The sequence below is a fragment of the Borostomias antarcticus genome, assembly GCF_949987555.1.
Source record: "Borostomias antarcticus genome assembly, chromosome: 10".
Lineage (NCBI taxonomy): Eukaryota > Metazoa > Chordata > Actinopteri > Stomiiformes > Stomiidae > Borostomias > Borostomias antarcticus.
This window is the reverse complement of record NC_140243.1, coordinates 74734-93289: the sequence shown is the minus strand read 5'-3', so window position 1 is coordinate 93289 and position 18556 is coordinate 74734. Positions and strand designations below refer to the sequence as shown.

At 45.6% G+C, this 18556-nt stretch overlaps 2 protein-coding genes across 2 annotated transcripts; one reads left to right on the top strand and one right to left on the bottom strand.

Moving 5' to 3' along the window:
* Positions 1-1419: 1419 nt before the first annotated feature.
* Positions 1420-11844, top strand: ptprc (protein tyrosine phosphatase receptor type C; the record flags this gene model as incomplete). Its single annotated transcript, XM_084443815.1, has 23 exons — positions 1420-1579; positions 1717-1848; positions 2109-2261; positions 4064-4257; positions 4338-4398; positions 4507-4615; positions 5110-5147; positions 5315-5424; positions 5797-5887; positions 6169-6245; positions 6354-6390; positions 6525-6622; positions 6921-7046; positions 7216-7373; positions 7536-7671; positions 7902-8051; positions 8196-8286; positions 8443-8582; positions 8769-8903; positions 9046-9168; positions 9519-9685; positions 9822-9957; positions 10139-11844. The coding sequence occupies 23 exons, from the start codon at positions 1420-1422 to the stop codon at positions 10457-10459; spliced, it is 2943 nt and encodes a 980-aa protein (XP_084299941.1). The 3' UTR covers positions 10460-11844.
* Positions 11845-16208: 4364 nt separating this feature from the next.
* Positions 16209-18311, bottom strand: LOC311313640 (protein ABHD8-like; the record flags this gene model as incomplete). Its single annotated transcript, XM_084443814.1, has 4 exons — positions 16209-16535; positions 16672-16888; positions 17043-17213; positions 17515-18311. 4 exons carry the CDS (start codon positions 18309-18311, stop codon positions 16209-16211), a joined length of 1512 nt encoding a protein of 503 aa, XP_084299940.1.
* Positions 18312-18556: the final 245 nt, after the last annotated feature.

Below are 18556 nucleotides of genomic sequence, written 5' to 3'. Positions count from 1 at the left end.
GTAGGCTATATTATTATTCGTATTATCAGAAACGATGTAGCGTCTGAAATACAAATTTATAACAATTATTTTTGTATCCAGGCACATACTCGGTGGCACCCATCAAATATGGCTTTCAGGTCAACATCAGCAGCTCCATCCCCAGGAACCATGACGTCCACTTCACAGAGATTTCCTCTGGGAAAACCAAAAACAAGACCTTATCGCATACACGTGTCAATACAACTGTGCCAATCAATTCCAGTGAACCAATCTTCATCTCAACTCACACAATTAAGTTTCTAAAGCCTTGTACCAACTATAGTGTGACTATGACTGGTGGCAACATGACCTGCAAGTCTATGGGCGAAGGCACCAAGCAGACTGAAAAAATTGGTGCGTAAAAAGCATTTCCATTTCTCTGTAAACATTTGCTGTAAAAGCAACAGGTGTCTAAAGAAGCTTAACCATTGTCAGATTTGCAGTAATGTGAAGTGATTCAACACTTTGTTTTAGTGTCAGTATGAAGACGAGAAGCACAGTGCTTCTCAACAGTAGAATAGAAACAAGATGTTGCTAAAGATAAAACCATGGAAATTATAAATCTTATCTACTAACAGTTAGACCTGTGTCTCAGTCAGTCTGACAATAGCAATCAGACAATATGGATGTTTGCCTCAACTATGATTCTTCCTCATGTCATTGACTCTGTTGATCCGTTCATGCATTTCAGATAAAGAAGACTTCATGCCAAATATTACTTTCAAGCCGTGTCTTTGCTATTTGAGCGATTGGGATTTCAATGCAACAATAACCATGAACCGTGAGTTTCATCCATGCAGTGAATCTCTCATGCCCTGTATCAAGCTGCGTGTGGAAGACTTCTGCTCAACATTGAATACAAGCTTTTCACAAGCCTGTACAGAACCCTTTACCAAGACAACAAACCTCCCCTGGGGTAGGCACCGTTTTTCTTCTCCTCTTTGACTTATTGTGCTACATGTTGTACGCCTGTGCCATGGCCAGATTATGTAGTGCTTTTTCATTCAAGTGCTTAGTCGTTCATTTGAATGAAAAAGAGCAGCAATACATAATTCCCCATTCAATGTGTTTGCAAGTACATGTGTTTTACAAGTACTGTAAATCAAGCTTTTCTAATCAACATAGAGAGCTCCGCCTATTAATCTGAATTTTATACATGTTGATTTCTTTCATAGATCTATTTGAGAAAAGTGACATTGCCATTGTCATTGCGCCCAACAATAATCTTCCATTGAAACTGGTTTGGCGAGAAAAACCAATGAAATGTGATGGGATTCTTAATTTAACGGATAATTACTCCTGTCAGAGTAAGCAGAAAACATACTTTTACAAATATCATAAAGTGTATTGCTGTAAAAATGAACATTGATGAATTAGAGAAAAAAGCTGTAATGCATGATGTATCTGTTGATTGCATCAAAAGATAAATATGATGGAAGCAGTGTGGACAAATCTGATTTGCAACCCTTTACGGACTATAACTGTACTGGACATCTGAAGCACAATCTACAGAATACAACAATCAAGAACATCCCTTTTGACGTCCGGGTTAATTGCAGTGAGTTGGAAATGTTCTCCAACGTGATGACACATATGACAGATGTTTGACTGCTAAACAACAACAGTAACTTGCTTGTTGGGGTGCCCCTCAAAAGACATTCAGTTTGACTGTTGTTTAATATTGAATTCCAACAGGTTTGACTATAACTGAAAAGTATAACTCCAGTGACACCTCCATTAAGTTAAATTGGACGGCATCTGGCAACTGCAGACGTGAGGACATTAAGTTCAATTACACATGCTGCTGCAGGGAGCAACGTGATGAAGGTAGATTAAAGGCCCACATGTACATGTAAATGTTCTACTGAAATACCTCTCAATTCTTGCTACTTTCACCATTATACCAAATGTCAAATGGGACATCCTCTGTCCCATTGGACTGGATGGAACATCATGGGACATTCTCTCTTTTTTGTCATTATCTGATTAATTATTTGGATTAGTTTGGATTGTTGGAGGCAGAATTTCACATAAACAGAGCAAGTAATATTCTAGTTCATGATCTATCTTGTTTTATTCTCCCTCAGGATGTGCTTCTCCCACACCTCAGAAGTCAGATCAAGAATGTAAGGTTTCAGATTTGAAACCATTCACAAAATACTTCTGTGACATAGAGGCATTTTATAGACACCAATCTGTCACCAACAAGACTTTGTTGACTATCAAGACTAAAGCAGGAAGTAAGTGGCTTTCATAAATCAACTCAAAGGAAATGTATGTTTATTTTTACACAAGTTACATGTATGATTGACACAAGAGAACATGTTGTGGCAATACAGCAACAATAATGGGTTCTACAGTAAGTTAGCCCATGCTGCTGTACCCTCCACCAAGTTTCATGAAAATCTGTCTGGTAGTTTTTGCATAATCCTGCTAACAAACCAGTAAATAAATAAACCAAACAATAAAAACACACTCCACGGAAAACATAACCTCTCACCCTGCGATGTCGCTGGGGCGGAGGTAATAATACTTGTATTGATATCTCCCAGTGCTTAAGTCACTATACATGTTCATTGTTTACCATTTAGGTGACCAGTAGCTCAGGCTTTGGCAACCCTCTTCTTCTTCCCTTTGAGCCTCATTACATTGCATTACAGTCATTTAGCTGACGTTTTTATCCAAGCGACTTACAATAATTTCATTTAACATCAGTGAAACGTCAGTGTACTACTACTTGCCAGAACTCACAAGTGTATCTCCTTTCCAAAACAAGTGACTGAGAGTATAATCTAGTGCTGAAGACAAAGTGAAGAATAGCAAACTAGCCTGGCTTATGTGCGTTCAGATATGTGCACTAATTAAGATAGGTCTTGTGGCCTGGACCCATCAGTTTCAATGCTTCCAATGCTTATCCAGCACAATAAGAGCGGGATAGGCAGTTAGCTCATGAGCTCACAACAACTAGCAGCAGCTTCCATAACATTAATTGTAGCAGTCATTTGCTAAAGCAGTTACACTGATGGTAAGGAATGGGAGTCCATTGCTTTCACCGCCACTCTACTTGTGCAGTGGAGATTGGTGGCTTTATTTTGGTGTGCTGGGACTACTGCCTCTTGTGGTGCCAACAGAGAAATGCAGATCAACATTCACTGGAAGGAGGGAGGAAGGGAGGGAGGGAGTGATAACCGGACAAACGCTATCCTAGGTGCGCTGGCTTATAGCCACGCACAAAAATACAATAGATGCTTAAGAGGGAGGATCGTTGTAGTACTTCTTGAAGAGATGAGCTTTGAGCCTGCAGCAAAAGAGGGGCAGCGACAGTCCTGACGTCAGTGGGCAGTTCATCCCACCACTGCGGGGCCAGGACAGAGAAGAGCCGTGACCATGTGGTTCGACCAGAGGGGCCTCGGAGTGACAGGGCAACCAGTCGCCCGAAGGTAGCAGAGCGTAGTGGTCGGGAGGAGGTGCAGGGTTTGACCATGGCCTGGAGGTAGGAGGGAGCTGTTCCTTTCGTTGCCCTGTAGGCTAGTGCCAGAGTTTTAAACTGGATGCGATCCGCTACAGGGAGCCAGTGTAGGAAACGGAGAAGAGAAATTGTGTGAGAGAACTTGGGATGTAATGGTTGAACACCAGGCGAGCAGCAGCTTTCTGAACAAGTCCCAGGGGCTTAATGGCTGACGCCGAGGCCCCAGCAAGGGAGTTGCAGTAGTCCAGGCGGGAGATGACAAGGGCCTGGATGAGTACCTGCGTCGTGAGGAAAGGCTGAATCCTCCTGATTGTAGAGTAGGAATCTGCAAGAGTAGGCTATGTAACGGATGTGATATATGTGGAGAATGACAGTCGTCCAGGGTCACACCCAGATTCCTTGCAGTCCGAGTTGGCGTCACCATTTTGTCTTCAATGGTGATGCCAGGTCCCGGTGTGGGCAGAGCTTCCCCAGGTGGAACAGCAGCTCAGTCTTGTCCAGGTTGAGCTTGATCCCTGGAGCCTCCAGCGATCTCTGGCCAGAATGTAATCTCCTTTCTTCTGTGTTTCACAGCTCCTGATAAAGTGACGATTACCAAAGCTATTTTGCAAAAAAATAATGCTTTTAAGGTCATATGTAAACAAAATGGAGAATGGAATGGACCTGAACAAAAATACTTTGCCGAGATCGATGATATTAAAAAGAACACAGAAAAATGTGAATTTTATTTCAATGATCTCAGCTACTCTACATCCTACATAATAAAGGTAGGCTATTTTTTTTTATCTTATAAATGAATGTCATAAAATATACACTTGGTTGATCATAACTATCCTGTTTTTTTTAGATCATTGCATACAATGGGCACAAAAACAGTACGCCAACCGTAGATACACTTAGCACAAGTTGTAAGTACTTGTTTAACTTGTTCAGTGACCATTCTCATGTAACATGAGACATTCTCCTCTTACCAACCCGCCTGTTCCACGTCCTTGTGCTTTGTCCTTACCTCTCAGACAATGACAGAGCTGTCATTGGGATCCTGAGCTTCCTAATCATCCTCACCTCCCTGGCCCTACTCTTTGTCCTCTACAAGATTTACATTCTGCAGCACAAGAAGTCATAGTAAGTTCTCTCTCAGTCTCGGAATGTGACAGCGCCCCAGTGGGATGGCCAAATAATCTTGATAATAAATAATAATTCATAATATTTATAAAGCATGTTTCATTGAGAGACAATCTCAAAGTGAGGGCAAAACAGTTTAGCTACGTTGGCCCAATCCCAATTCTCTTCCCTCGGCCCTACCCCTAGTTAGGAAATGGGACGCCCTCGCGACACCACTCGTTTTCTGCTCTGAATTTTATTAGTTGCCTGATTTGCTGGAGGAGTCACTGCTATGTTACAACATGATTGTAACATTATAGTATTGAACCCTGCTGTATCAACTATTATAGTGACAAATCTGACCAAATTTCAGGACAGAGCAAGGCGGATTAATCTATTGAGCAGCCAGGAAGCATCTTGAATCTAATGTTCTTTTAAAACAAAGTACAGAGTCACTCCGTGACTTCTTACAAATTGAGAAGAAGGCTGATTCTTGCTTCCCCTTTCTTCCATAGCACCACTGATGATCCAGGCATTAATCTGATTGCGCGAAGTAAGTGGATCTCTTTCATCAGTGTGTTTCTGTTAAACACAACATCTACATACAGTACATACTGGAGCATGGTATAACATGAACAGTCCGCTCAAACCATTAGAAATCCATAACCTCATTTGTTGCAATTTCTTCGAGCTCTCACTAATTGGTCGTTGGTTCCCTAGGTGATGAGGAGAACTTGATGAACGTGGATCCAATAGGAGCAGAGGTCCTTCTTGATGCCTACAAGAGGAAGATTGCTGATGAGGGTCGTCTCTTCCTGGCCGAGTTTCAGGTGAAACCAGGAGCCGTCTCAGGTTTCCCAGCTAACCCTAACCCTTAACCGCCTCTTCCCTCCCCTCCCCTCCCTACTTCCAGCAAAAGACGTTTGTGTTCATGCATTACAGGGAAATCCCATGTGTGATTATCTATCTATCTATCTATCTATCTATCTATCTATCTATCTATCTATCTATCTATCTATCTATCTAGCTGTCTGTCTGTCTGTCTGTCTGTCTGTCTGTATATCCGCTGCTGTGGCATTTACCAATGTTTGTTTATGCTCTGTGGTACAGTATATAATTTCAGTGTTCTTATGTCTCAGACAGTCCTGGTCAATCCACTATACAGCGACTGAATCATTCACAAAGTCTCTGTCTTGTTTCAGAGCATACCGAGAATCTTCAGCAGCTACACTGTCAAAGAGGCCAAGAGGACCTGCAATCAGACCAAGAACCGCTATGTGGACATCCTGCCATGTGGGTGGACTGCGGCCGCTCTGTCTAGTTCTCTACTGTTTTTAAAATCTCATTTTCCTTACAGTGAACAGCAAAACCTGGTTGAACTCTCCTTACTTTAGTACAGTATACATGTGTCTTATCTGATCAGAGCAGATGAAGGGAGAGGTTATACTATTGAGACAGACCTCAGGTCCGTCTAGCCTCCTGACATGTTCTTACTGCAGCGAGGCTCTCCTCAGTGTACCTGATGGACTCTGCAGGTGTCCATCATGTTGTCTCTCTCATCCCTGTCTTCTCAGATGACTACAACCGCGTCCAGCTGACTACTGGGAATGGAGAAACAGGATCTGACTACATCAACGCCAGCTTCATTGATGTAAGGGGGATTGGTTATGCTTCATTGGATGGTTTGCTATTAAGAGAGTCATTTGGGCTATCTCATATTCTTTACAATCTTTGACATGTTGTGTCTCTCTTATGACAGGGTTTCAAGGAGTCAAATAAGTACATTGCAGCTCAAGGTGAAGCACTGTTAAAACTTTGGTGGCTGAGAAGGATTTATTCAAAATCATACTACTGATATACTGTACTCTACACACTGATGACTGTCGCTTGTGTGCATGCTTGTGTGTGTGTGTGCATGTGTGTGTGATAGGGCCAAAGGAGGAGACCGTGAGTGATTTCTGGAGGATGGTCTGGGAGCAACAGTCCTCCGTCATTGTCATGGTGACCCGTTGCGAGGAGGGGAACCGGGTAAGAGCACAGCTAACACTGTTAAGTGTACACCGTTACTGTGACAACGCCAACCCTACAATGATGAAAATTATAATGGTGGTGGTGGTGGTGATGATGATGATGATGGGGCCTTAAGGTTAGAGCGATGGGCCAGTACCTTTAGTGTGCTGCAATTGTGTCCTTCAGCGAGGTACCTACAAACCTCAGTGCTCCAGGGGCGCATGAGAAACTAAATTGTAATAATTATGCAGGCGTGTGTACAGTATGATAACTAGCCGTGTGTATTGTGTCTGTTGTGACTCGTTGTGTGGTGTAGATGAAGTGCACGCGGTACTGGCCGTCCCCGGAGAGAGAGGTGGAGATCTTCAAGGAGTTTGTGGTGAAGCTGAACGGAGAGAATCACTGTCCTGACTACGTCGTCCGTCACCTCAGCATAACCAATGTGAGTCTGTCGGCCTAGTGCCGGCAAGGCCCATAGCCTGGTGTGAGTGTTGGTTCAAATGCTTCCTCTTCTGTGTGTGTGTGTGTGTGCTGGCGCATGTGTCCCGGCATGCTTGTGCATGTGTGTGTATGTGTGCTGATGTGTGTGTGTGTGGGTTGCGTCCTTCCAGAAGAAAGACAAGACCTCAGACAGGGAGGTGACTCATATCCAGTTCACCAGCTGGCCGGACCACGGTGTACCTGACGAGCCACACCTCCTCCTCAAGCTGCGGCGACGCGTCAACGCCTTCAAGAACTTCTTCAGCGGACCCATCGTCATCCACTGCAGGTAGGGGACACGCGTATCTAATTCGAGATAACTCTGACATGAATCTCAATATTAGTACTGCATGTGTATATGTACTGTATGTGTGTGTGTGTGTGTGTGTGTGTGTGTGTGTGTGTGTGTGTGTGTGTGTGTGTGTGTGTGTGTGTGTGTGTGTGTGTGCAGTGCGGGAGTCGGTCGAACTGGCACCTACATTAGCATAGATGCCATGATGGAGGGCCTGGAGTCGGAAGGGAGAGTAGACATCTACGGTTACGTGGTCAGGCTCCGGAGACAGAGATGCCTCATGGTCCAAGTGGAGGTGAGCACACTGTAAACTTCTGATATCTATTTTAAGTTTGTGGGTCTCCCAGAAAGGCACAGTGTACAATTATGCATCAGTGTACAGCAGATAAATAGCATAGCAAATAACAAAATAAATGTGTGCGTGTGCCTGTTCGTGTGTGTGTGCCTGTTCGTGTGTGTGTGTGTGTGCGTGTGTGTGCGCGTGTGTGTGTGTGCATGTGTGTGTGTGCGTGTGTGTGTGAACAGGCTCAGTACATCCTGATCCACCAGGCTCTGATAGAGTACAACCAGTTTGGGGAGACAGAGATCTCTCTGGCGGAGCTACACTCCAGACTGGGCACGCTCAAACAAAGAGACACCGGCAACGAACCTACACTGCTGGAGGCCGAGTTCCAGGTCAGACCCCCTGCACAACTGTTTAATTGATATGTATTGATATGTATTGTCATTCTTTCCCTCCTTCCCTCCAACCCCCCCACCCCCCCCACCTCCTCCCTCCACCCCGCCATGAATACTCTCTTCTGCGATCTTGTAATACAGAGACTTCCCAAGTATAAGAGCTGGAGGACATTCAGTGTCGGTATCACTGAGGAGAACAAAAAGAAGAATCGTAATTCCTCCATCATCCCATGTGAGTGTCGGCCCAGAGGAGGGGAAACAGATGTGTTTCACTTTTGACCTCTTCCAGGACGCGGTAGCAGCAGCGCTAGCGCTGCAGTAGCAGTCCCGAGCGTTTCAGTTCAGTTTCCCCTTCCCGGAACGTTGTCTGTCCTCTTGTGCCCCACAGACGACTACAACCGTGTCCTGGTGAAACTGGATGACGAGAGCAGCCATGACAGTGAACAGGAGGAGGACGAGGAGGAGGACGAGTCCTCTGATGAGGAGGATGAGGAGCCCACCAAATACATCAACGCCTCCTATATAGACGTAGGCTTACTGTACCGTGACGCCAGCACCTTGGCTCAGACGTTCATTCTCCTTGGGGGGGGGGGATTTTAATTTCACATGCAAAGCGTGTATCGTCTCATCTATGATAAATCTGTGCTATCTGCAGATTAAACCACATGGTATTTTATCCCTGTGTAGCACATGACCCGTGTTTCCCCTGCGCAGGGATATTGGTGTCCACACGGTCTCATAGCAGCCCAGGGCCCGCTCCCCGCCACCATCGCTGACTTCTGGCAGATGGTGCACCAGAAGAAGGTCAAGACCATCGTGATGCTCTCAGAGTGCACAGAGAGTGGCCAGGTAGGTGGCTCCCTGGATACAGGCTTCAGTCCCACCATTCATCCAGAGACGTAACAGTGCAGCACACACTTCATGAGTAATGAGAATACAGTCAAAACTCATAGATGGTGCCGCGCGTGTGTGCATGCGCGTGTGTGTGTAGGAGTTCTGCTCTGCGTACTGGGGGGATGAAAAGATGACCTTTGGAGATGTGGAGGTGGAGGTGACAGCCACGGAAACCTCCAGCGCATACACCGTTCGCAGCATGCAAATCAGCCACGCTAAGGTACCCGTTATCTGCCAACGTTACTTATGAGAGGCAAAGCACTTTACTGCACATGATAAATGAAGTCTTGATAAATCAGCTTGAGTTTGATTATTGAACTTTGTACAGTACTCAAGATTCCAGATTATTTTATTCGTCACATATAATGTACTGTGTACAGTCACAGTGAAATGTTGCTGCCAGCTCCAAAATTATGCTACAAATAAACTCATTCTCAATTACATATTACAAATTCACAAGTTACAATTGACAAAAACATTTTTTTTCAAATAACACAAATTACACAAAACAATACCGTAGGTACCCAATAGGTGCTCAACCTTAAAACACCACGCTATCTCTCACTACAGAGGAAAGACAAACGCCAGGTGAAACAGTACCACTTCCTGAAGTGGGTGGGCAGAGAACTCCCGGAAAAGCCCCAAGATTTGACAGACATGATCATGAACATCAAACAGACCTGTGTCTATGACAACAGCAAGAGAGAGAGGAGCACACCCACCGTGGTCCACTGCCAGTGAGTGACGGCCTCAGAGAGATCCAGCATCCTTCCAGCACTGACATATCATGTGGTCACATTTCAGCAGGAAACCACTATGAGTTCCACTTCCATTTTTAAATCCCATCCTCCCTCCTTCCTTCTCCTCTCTCAGTGATGGCTCGTCCCGTACGGGCGTCTTCTGTGCCCTGTGGAACATGCTAGACAGCGCTGAGACCGAAAAGCTGCTAGATGTCTTCCAAGTGACCAAAGCCCTTCGCAAGCAGAGGCAGAACATGATCGGCAGCCTGGTGAGCTCTACGCCCATGTGCTCTAACCCTAACCCTAACCCTAACCCTAACCCTAACCCTAACCCTAACCCTAACCCTGCTTGGCTACTGTAGCTTAAGCCTTCTTGTCTGAAACAAAACAGAAAGTAATATAGCGTCCTCACTGTAGGAGCTTAATCAACCCTCTATGTGCGTTTCTCAGGAGCAGTACCAGTTCCTGTATGATGCTCTGGAGAGGGCGTTTCCTGTGCAGAATGGGGAAGTGAAGCAGGCCGCTGCCACAGAGGTCGCCTTAGTCGAGATCGTCAACGAGACGAAGACGGAGCAGGCAGCAGAGAAGCAGCCCGGGCAGGCAGGCGGCTCCACCGCACCAGACCAGCAGGAGGCAGCAGAGAGCGATCCTCTGGTGGCTGACTCAGAGAAAGAAGCAGGCGATGCTGAAACTGAGGGAGGCGCCAAAGAGCCAGGCAACCCCTCAGAGAAAACCCCACTGGAGGGCACCAACAACGGTCCCACTGTCTGAGTCTGAGATCCACAGAGAGAGCCACTGGTTTGTCTTATTATGTGTATTGGAGTAACAGTATTTGATTGCTATTGTCTATATCAGTGCCATTTATAATGTTACATTTCTCTCAGTGAAAAAGGCTTAGCATGTTAAAGGTAGGCTAGCACAGGAGGCTACATGAGTGGTTGGCTTTATTGCTTGATGAATGTATTGTATTTTTTTTTATATTTTTGTATTTTAAATTCATTTTTGATATTAAGTTGGTATATTGTACACTGTTTTAGGCAGATTGTAATTTGAAAACTAAATTATACATTTAGTTAATTAGGGCCTGAGCACTGGCGGTGCGAGGCCCTATTGAAATTGTAAGGATTATTATTATTATTCTCCTTCTCCTACCTTCTTCCTTCTTCTTCTCCCCAAACAAATGCCTTTTTGGCGGCCTAAACATCGATGACAACACATGAAACTTTGCAGAGACGTCAGTCTGGTGAAAAAATTGATATTTCATGGGTGACGGAAATGGGCGTGGCAAAACGGATCAAGAGTGCCCCCTGGAAAATGTAAAATGGCGAGCCCCACCTTTCACTTTGATGTAGGCGAACGAAATTCGGTGGGCATATGTAGTTCATCGAGACACACTAAAATGTCTCTTGGAGCTATACTCAACATCCAACAGGAAATCAGCCATTTTGCTCTTAATGTGCCATTTTTTCCTTGTTTTTACCATTTCCATGCCTCGTATGCCACCATTCTGAACACATATATGCGTTGGTATTCACTATATGCACAGTACTTCCTGAAATTAGACATGCTTCTTTATTTCCTGTCTTACACTATTGGATGAAATGATTATTCAGGTGTGCCTGATCATTGTGCTGCAGTCAGGCACACCTGATTAATCACTTCATCCAATAGTGTAGGACAGGAAATAGAGAAGCATGTCTAATTTCAGGAAGTACTGGAGTTGTGCAATTGGCTAATTGAGTCACACTTACAGCGCCACCTACTGGTGAAACAGGAAGTACTCATAACTCCTACATACATTATCCGATTTACTCCAAATTGCTCATGCTTGATGAAGGTCGCATCTTGAACAGTTCTGTAAGTCAATATTGCATCATGCCTACAGCACCACCTACTGGTGAAACAGGAAGTCCTCATAACTCCTACATACATTGTCCGATTTACACAACATTTCTCACGCTTCATCAAGGTACCGTCCTGAACACATCTCTGCTTCGGTATTGAGTCACACTTAGAGCGCCACCTACTGATGACAGGAAGTTTCTCTCAGTACTGGACTGAAATAGCACACCCTTTAACGGCGCTGCACCCCGACACGCGTGGGGTGCGAGGGCCCGCTCACTGCTGCTCGCAGCCCTAGTTGCATTTCAATTTCGAAAATGGTGTTCTTTTGATAAGCAAAGTACAAACTTTGCACTACATTGCTGTTTTCAAACTAAAAGCTTTTTATTATACATTAATAACAGTTTTAAAGAATAAACAGATTCTAGTTAAAGCTAATAAGATACTTTTCTATATGTCAATTAGTGTAATAATTTCCTGCTTATAATTTTGTTAAGAAATACAATTTAAAACATGTGGAGTGAAATAAATGTTTAATGAGTGTGTAATAAATGTAAAAAAAATAAAAAATAAAATAACTGTTCCGAGTAAAATGCAATTGTTGCTCTATAACCGTACTGTACCTACCTATCTTCAGTACCTACTGTACCTACCTATCTGGGACTGTGAGATGATATACCTACTGTCAATCAATCAATCAATCAATCAAAGCTTTATTTGTATAGCGCATTTCATACCCAGAGGCAACACAATGCGCTTTACAGAGAACAAGGGAGGTGGGCATACGATCCACTCTCTACATATTCCAGAGGGAAGCAAAAAAACAGTAATCACCCGGGGGCCAGATAAGTGAGCTGTAAAAATTCTTCCCTGACCCCTCTCAACAAGGCGATTGAGCAAGCTCCAGGAGTATGTTTGTCTACCGGCTAAGAACATTTATAAAGCAATACATTGCATTAAATTACATTTCAGAGTGAGAGAGGCTAAAAGCATCATAGGAGAGAGAATATTCTACGGACATGCTACATCATCCACAGCAGACACAGGGTATCTATCGGACTTCGGGAGGTCTGCTGGTGACAGTGGGGCATCCACTGGACCTGGTTAGAAGATAGGAGGGAGAGAGAGAGGCACTAGGGAGAGGGAAGGCAGAGGGAAGGCAGAGCAGGGTTAGTAGCACATAGAGCCATACAGACCACACAGATATTGAAACAGGCAACCTGTGGCAAGCTCCTGGAATATATTTGTCTAATGGCTAAGAACATTTAAAGAACAATAAATAACATTAAATTAAATTTTCGGAGCAAGAAAGGCTAAGAGCATCAGGTCCAGGCCTAAGCCGGATGTGGACTGATGTGTGTCTGTGTGTACGTGTGTGTGTGTACTAAATACTACGATATCCACAGCTCCGCAGCTGACACTGGACCTGGTTAGAGGATAGGAGGGAGAGAGAGAGGCACTAGGGGAGACAGAAAATGGTTAGTAGCACACTGAGTCATTGAAGCAACTGTACCTACCTATCTGGGACTGTGAGATGATATACCTACTGTACCTACCTATCTGGGAATGTGAGATGATATACCTACTGTACCTACCTATCTGGGAATGTGAGATGATATACCTACTGTACCTACCTATCTGGGAATGTGAGATGATATACCTACTGTACCTACCTACCTGGGACTGTAGAGAGGTAATTCTGTTGTGTTTAGTCCACCGGTAATTCAATAAAGGCAACATGATTTCAGCCTCCTGCCTAGCCTATGCCTCACACATAAGTCGTTGAATGTTCCTCACAATGACATCACCCCAGCTAGAACCCCTGCCACTCTTTTGCCACCCCAGGTAAAGCTTGATAAAACAGGCACTGCCACAAAGTTTATCTGTTGATCAGACTGAGCAGAAGACATGCCTGGACAGAGCTCTGAACACTTACTAACAATACACCCAGCGAACAGTAGATGTCACCAAAGCACAGGAGACTTTATCGGATCAACCAGACTGAATATGAATGTTATCGGATCAACCAGACTGAATGAATGTCATGTGAAACAGAATGTGAGCTTGTGAAAGAGAGATGGTGCACCAGGCCTGATCCATCTCACAATCCAATGTGTCAGTGGTTCACATTCTGAAAACATCTACAGTGCATGTGACTAGCTGTACATGTACAGTACCATACAGTTTTAATCAGGTTTTACTTGAGCATTCCTTTTCTTACATATTTAAGACTTTTAGTGCACAAATGTGATACCGTAGGTTTACACAGACTTCAGGAAAACAATCAGAAGTGCATCCATGGGATTTACATGTTGCATTGAGGACATGAATCAGTTTTGATCGATCAATACTCAATTCAAATTTTATACACTTGATCAGAATTCAAGGCTTAATTCATGTATTCACTCATCATTCATCATTTGCATAAAAAAGTATAATCTATAATCGCCTTTGAAAATTCAGTGCAGTCAATGACAATACTATAAAACCTGTGCTTCATTCTCAGTCTCATTCTGAACTTCTGAGGACATGAATTCGTTGGTGATCTTTCATTTTGATCTGTTATAAAGCCGGACCAAAGATACAACGCTGTTACACTTTATACCATACATTACATTTGATTTATGCTTAAAAAACGATTGACTGTCCAATAACCATGAGTGACAAAGGACCTTAGACCAGAACCTTAACCAGAACACTACAAGGGTCACCACACAATGATCGATGGTGAACGGTAGTGATCTGAACCTTCATTGTACTAGTCTAAGAACACTTGAGCTTTACAGTACATATAACAGTAGCTGGTACTGTAAATAACAGTCATAGGGAAGTATTCTGAAACTATCTGCACTGAGAGTTGATCATTAACCGTGCTCAAGTGAAGAGTAAAGCTATGGTACAGTATATGATACATTGAAGTCATTCAGTGCAGTCACAGGGACACTTATCAGACACAACCCTCTCTCCGAACAGACTCAATCACCTGGAAAAGGACAATTACAACCTGACAGAGGGAGCCTTTCTCTCATTTGAAGCATATTTGTGGTGAATGGATATCAACATTCTGAGCTTATTGTTTTACACTTGGAAAACAATCATCATTATACATCACTGTTTTGGAGAGGAGTAGTCTGTAATCCTTAAAGGACTAGTAAAGGGAAAAATCATGTTTAGCCCTATTTTAAGGTTACTTATGATCATATACAACGGTTCAGATCAAAACATTGACAAAACTAGCACTTTTTAGAAAGTCTGATAATTGCTCTACCACCGTTTTGGTCATACAATGAATGTAGGTGGGCACTGTGAAAAATCATTCAAAAACATGTTAAACTCTCAATTTCAAAGATAAGAAAGTCGCCGAGGTGTTAGTTGGCGTTCTGACATATAATTCGCCATAAAGTAAGATTCTAGTTCACCTGGAAAGGCTTTTTTAAATATTTAGCATATAACTATTTAGTCGCAGCACATACGTGTGTAAACGTCCACAAACTAGGTAGCCTAGCAACATAAACAATAACAATAGCTACCGTAAGTAGTTCCGCTTCCTGAATCCCCTCTGCGGATTGATCTACACATCTACAGCGGTCGCTTCAATACAAGTCAATGGATTTCATAAAATGATCAATAAAACCCTACAGGATTCATACTTTGCGGCAAATTTGATGTCAGAACACCAACGGACACCAATTACCCCCTCGGTGAGCTTCTTGTCTTTGAAATCGAGAGTTTAACATGTTTTTGAAAGATTTTTCAAGGTGCAATTATCAGACTTTCTCAAAAGTGCTAGTTTTGTCAATGTTTTGATCTGAACCATTATATATGATCATAAGTAACCTTAAAACAGGGATAAACATGCATTTTCCCTTTACTACTCCTTTAACAGTGTGCGGGGAAGATAACCACCCCTCAGTTGCATCAGAAGTGCTTCAGTCTTCTTGTCTCTTTTCCATCAGTCATACTGGTGGCAACCAAGCAAGGGGAAAGTGCTTTTTGATACGAAGGTTGCATTTTTTCAGACACAGCATTGATTGTCAAACATATTTGTCAAACAGAGATGCACTTGTGAGTTCTGGAAAGTAGTAGAACAATAAATGCAATATAAGTTGCTTTGGATAAAAGCGTCAGCTAAATGACTGCAATGTAATGTCATATTTGCTGCATTATTCACAGCCCATCCCAGCGGGAGGAAGCGTAGGACCTGCTGTTCCTCAGGGACGTCACAGGATCCGGATCAGCCAATGATGTATCCAGAACTTTCTGGGCTGTTGCAGCACTGCTCATCCCTATCGTGCCCCAGACAAGCCCAAGGCACAGCCATGGCACAGGTCGCCTGAGAGCAGGTGACCGTCCTGAGAGTGGGTGACCTGGATCGATACAAAAGACCTCCAGTATGTCACCACCATCCATACATAACCCTTGTCCTTCGTTCTGCTTTGGTCTGTCTTGCTGACGCCCGGACCGGACGGTCCAAAGACCTTTCCGACACCATGTCCTGCATTTCACCTCCTCATATCCCACCGTGAGCTGGAACTGGTTTGAAAACCTGTTCAAACTGGCTCAGACCAGATCTCATAATCTGAAGAGACTACAGTAGCACCACTGGCAGTGGTACACAGTACACACCTCTGTATGTGGCAGCTTTGATTGGAGTCAGTTCGGTCCTTGCCGTCTTAGGTTAATTCTTTGCTTTGCTGGCTGAGGGTGCATTTGCAGACTGAGTTCGGGCCATTGTGGACCCGGCACTGGCCTTGGTGGTATCTGGGCGGGGTTTGGTGGTATCTGGGCAGGGCTTGGCGGTCTCTGGGCGGGGCTTGGTGGTATCTGGGCAGGGCTTGGCGGTCTCTGGGCGGGGTTTTGTAGTGTCTGGGCGGGGCTTGGGCCGGGTGGTATCGGGCTCCCAGAGGAAGAACTCATGCAGGAGGGTGTTGACGCTCTCTGGACACTCCATCATCACCATGTGGCTGCCATCTTCGATGACCTTCAGAAAGGCCAGCAGGAGGATCTGGAAGGAGGCATGGCGGAGAGGTGACAGCCTGGGGTTAGTGCACATGGAGGCCAGAGGGAACCCTACACTGCTGCCATCGTGATGCTAACTGGTACACTGTGATGCGAAATACTGCCCGGAATTCCCTGCTTACCTCCGCCATGCGTTGGTCCTCCTCCACGGGAACAAACTTGTCGTACATGCCGTGGACCAGCAGGGTGGGCACGGTGAGCTCGGCGTGGTACACCTCGTCCCCCTCCGGCCAGTACTGCCCGCTCATCATGGCGCGCAGAACGAAGGACGACACGTTGAAGGCGTTGTTCTCTTTCAGCAGCTGCTTCTCCTTTGCACCCTGCCGGGCGAAGCCAGCCCTGCGGGGACGAGAGGACCAGCAAAACCTGTGAGGTGCAACTGTAGTAGGCCTACATACAGGACCAGTTTCTACCACCCTTACACATACGCGCTGACACACGCGCGCACACACACACACACACACACACACACACACACACAGCGTGGTCCTACTTGAGGAAGCTCCAGGCCAGGCAGGGGGACAGGCAGTGCAGCACACAGATGGGCAGGTTGAAGATGGAGCAGAGGCTGGGCTCCAGGGCCGTGGGCCCTCCTCCGTTGATCATCACCACCTTGTGGACCTGCTCGGGGTACTCGTGGGCCAGGAATGTGCAGAACGACACACTGGACAAACACAACAGGGACAATCAGTAACACTTCACGGACTGCCGGTGTCTCCCCGGTGTGAACTGTGTGGGAACGCGAAGTATGTCCTGTTCCAGAAGAATTAGACACAATGCATGATATCAAATGACACATACTGAAACAAGCGGGCTGGCGTCGTCACCAAGAACTGAGGAGTTATCGTTGAGCAATTACAATGTAATTACTGTATAAATGCCAGAGAAGAACGGATCACGGATCTGTAGGAGGAAAAGAGGGAGTCATTTTGTCTAAAACTATTATAACTATCATGATGACTCACCCGTAAGAGTGTCCAATGAGAATGTTCCTCTTCCGTGCGTATCTCTTAAAGATGACTCGTATGTCTTCAGCCAAGGCGTAGAACGTATACGCCGCCACGATCTGTGGCGCCGAGCTGGCCCCGTGACCCGCCAGGTCCGGGGCGATGACCTCATAGCCGAGCCGTGAGAAAAAGTCGAGCTGGCTGCCCCAGATGTCCAGGGAGCCGCCCACCCCGTGCACGAAGAACAGCGCCACGTCGTCGTGGGTCCCTCTGCAGGCCGAGATCCTCCTCTCGCAGTCGATCACCACCGTGCGTTTGGGCTTCCATCTGTGCTTCTGGGTTTGCTGCCCGGGGGGATCTGGCTGCCCCGGGGTCGGCGTGGCCCCGGCCCCGGGCTCTGCTCCCGCCGGCGTGCCCGCTGACCCTTTGCCAGGCTGGGGCTCGGGGTGCGCGGCCGAAGGGCTGGAGCCGTCGCACTGGGAGAGCTCGACCACCACGCCGACGCCGGGTCCTCTCTCTCCGTCGGGGCCCTGCGGGCGCTCCTGTTTCGCCCCCTCCGCCAGGTTCTCTATCAGCAGCTGGCCGTTACGGTACACGGTGATCTTGCGTTTGCAGCTGACGCTGCCGCCCTGGCCGTTGGGCTCGTCCACCGTTGGCCGCTCGGGGACGACGTGTCGGACCCTCAGGACGCGGCCGGGCTTCACCTCCACAAACTCATAGCCGTCGGCAGTCTCAGAGGTTTCTACGGGGACCACCGCGTTGCCCGTCTTCCCTGTCATGCAACAGATCAGGCTGTCCATGAAGCTGGTTAGCATGGTTGTCTGTCTGGACGCACACACACACACATACCCACAAATCAGTTCCACACCGTCTAACCTTACATAAGAAGCCATGAACAAATTGATGTAAACACACACTGCAATTGCTCAACACTATCATAAGGTTTGCCTAGAAAGATTCATCCCTGTACTGTCTGTAAATGTGCACAAATGCAATTTGGGAGGAAATTGAAGGATCCATTTCAGTCACACCTTAGCACCTGAGCACAAGGTAAACCCCG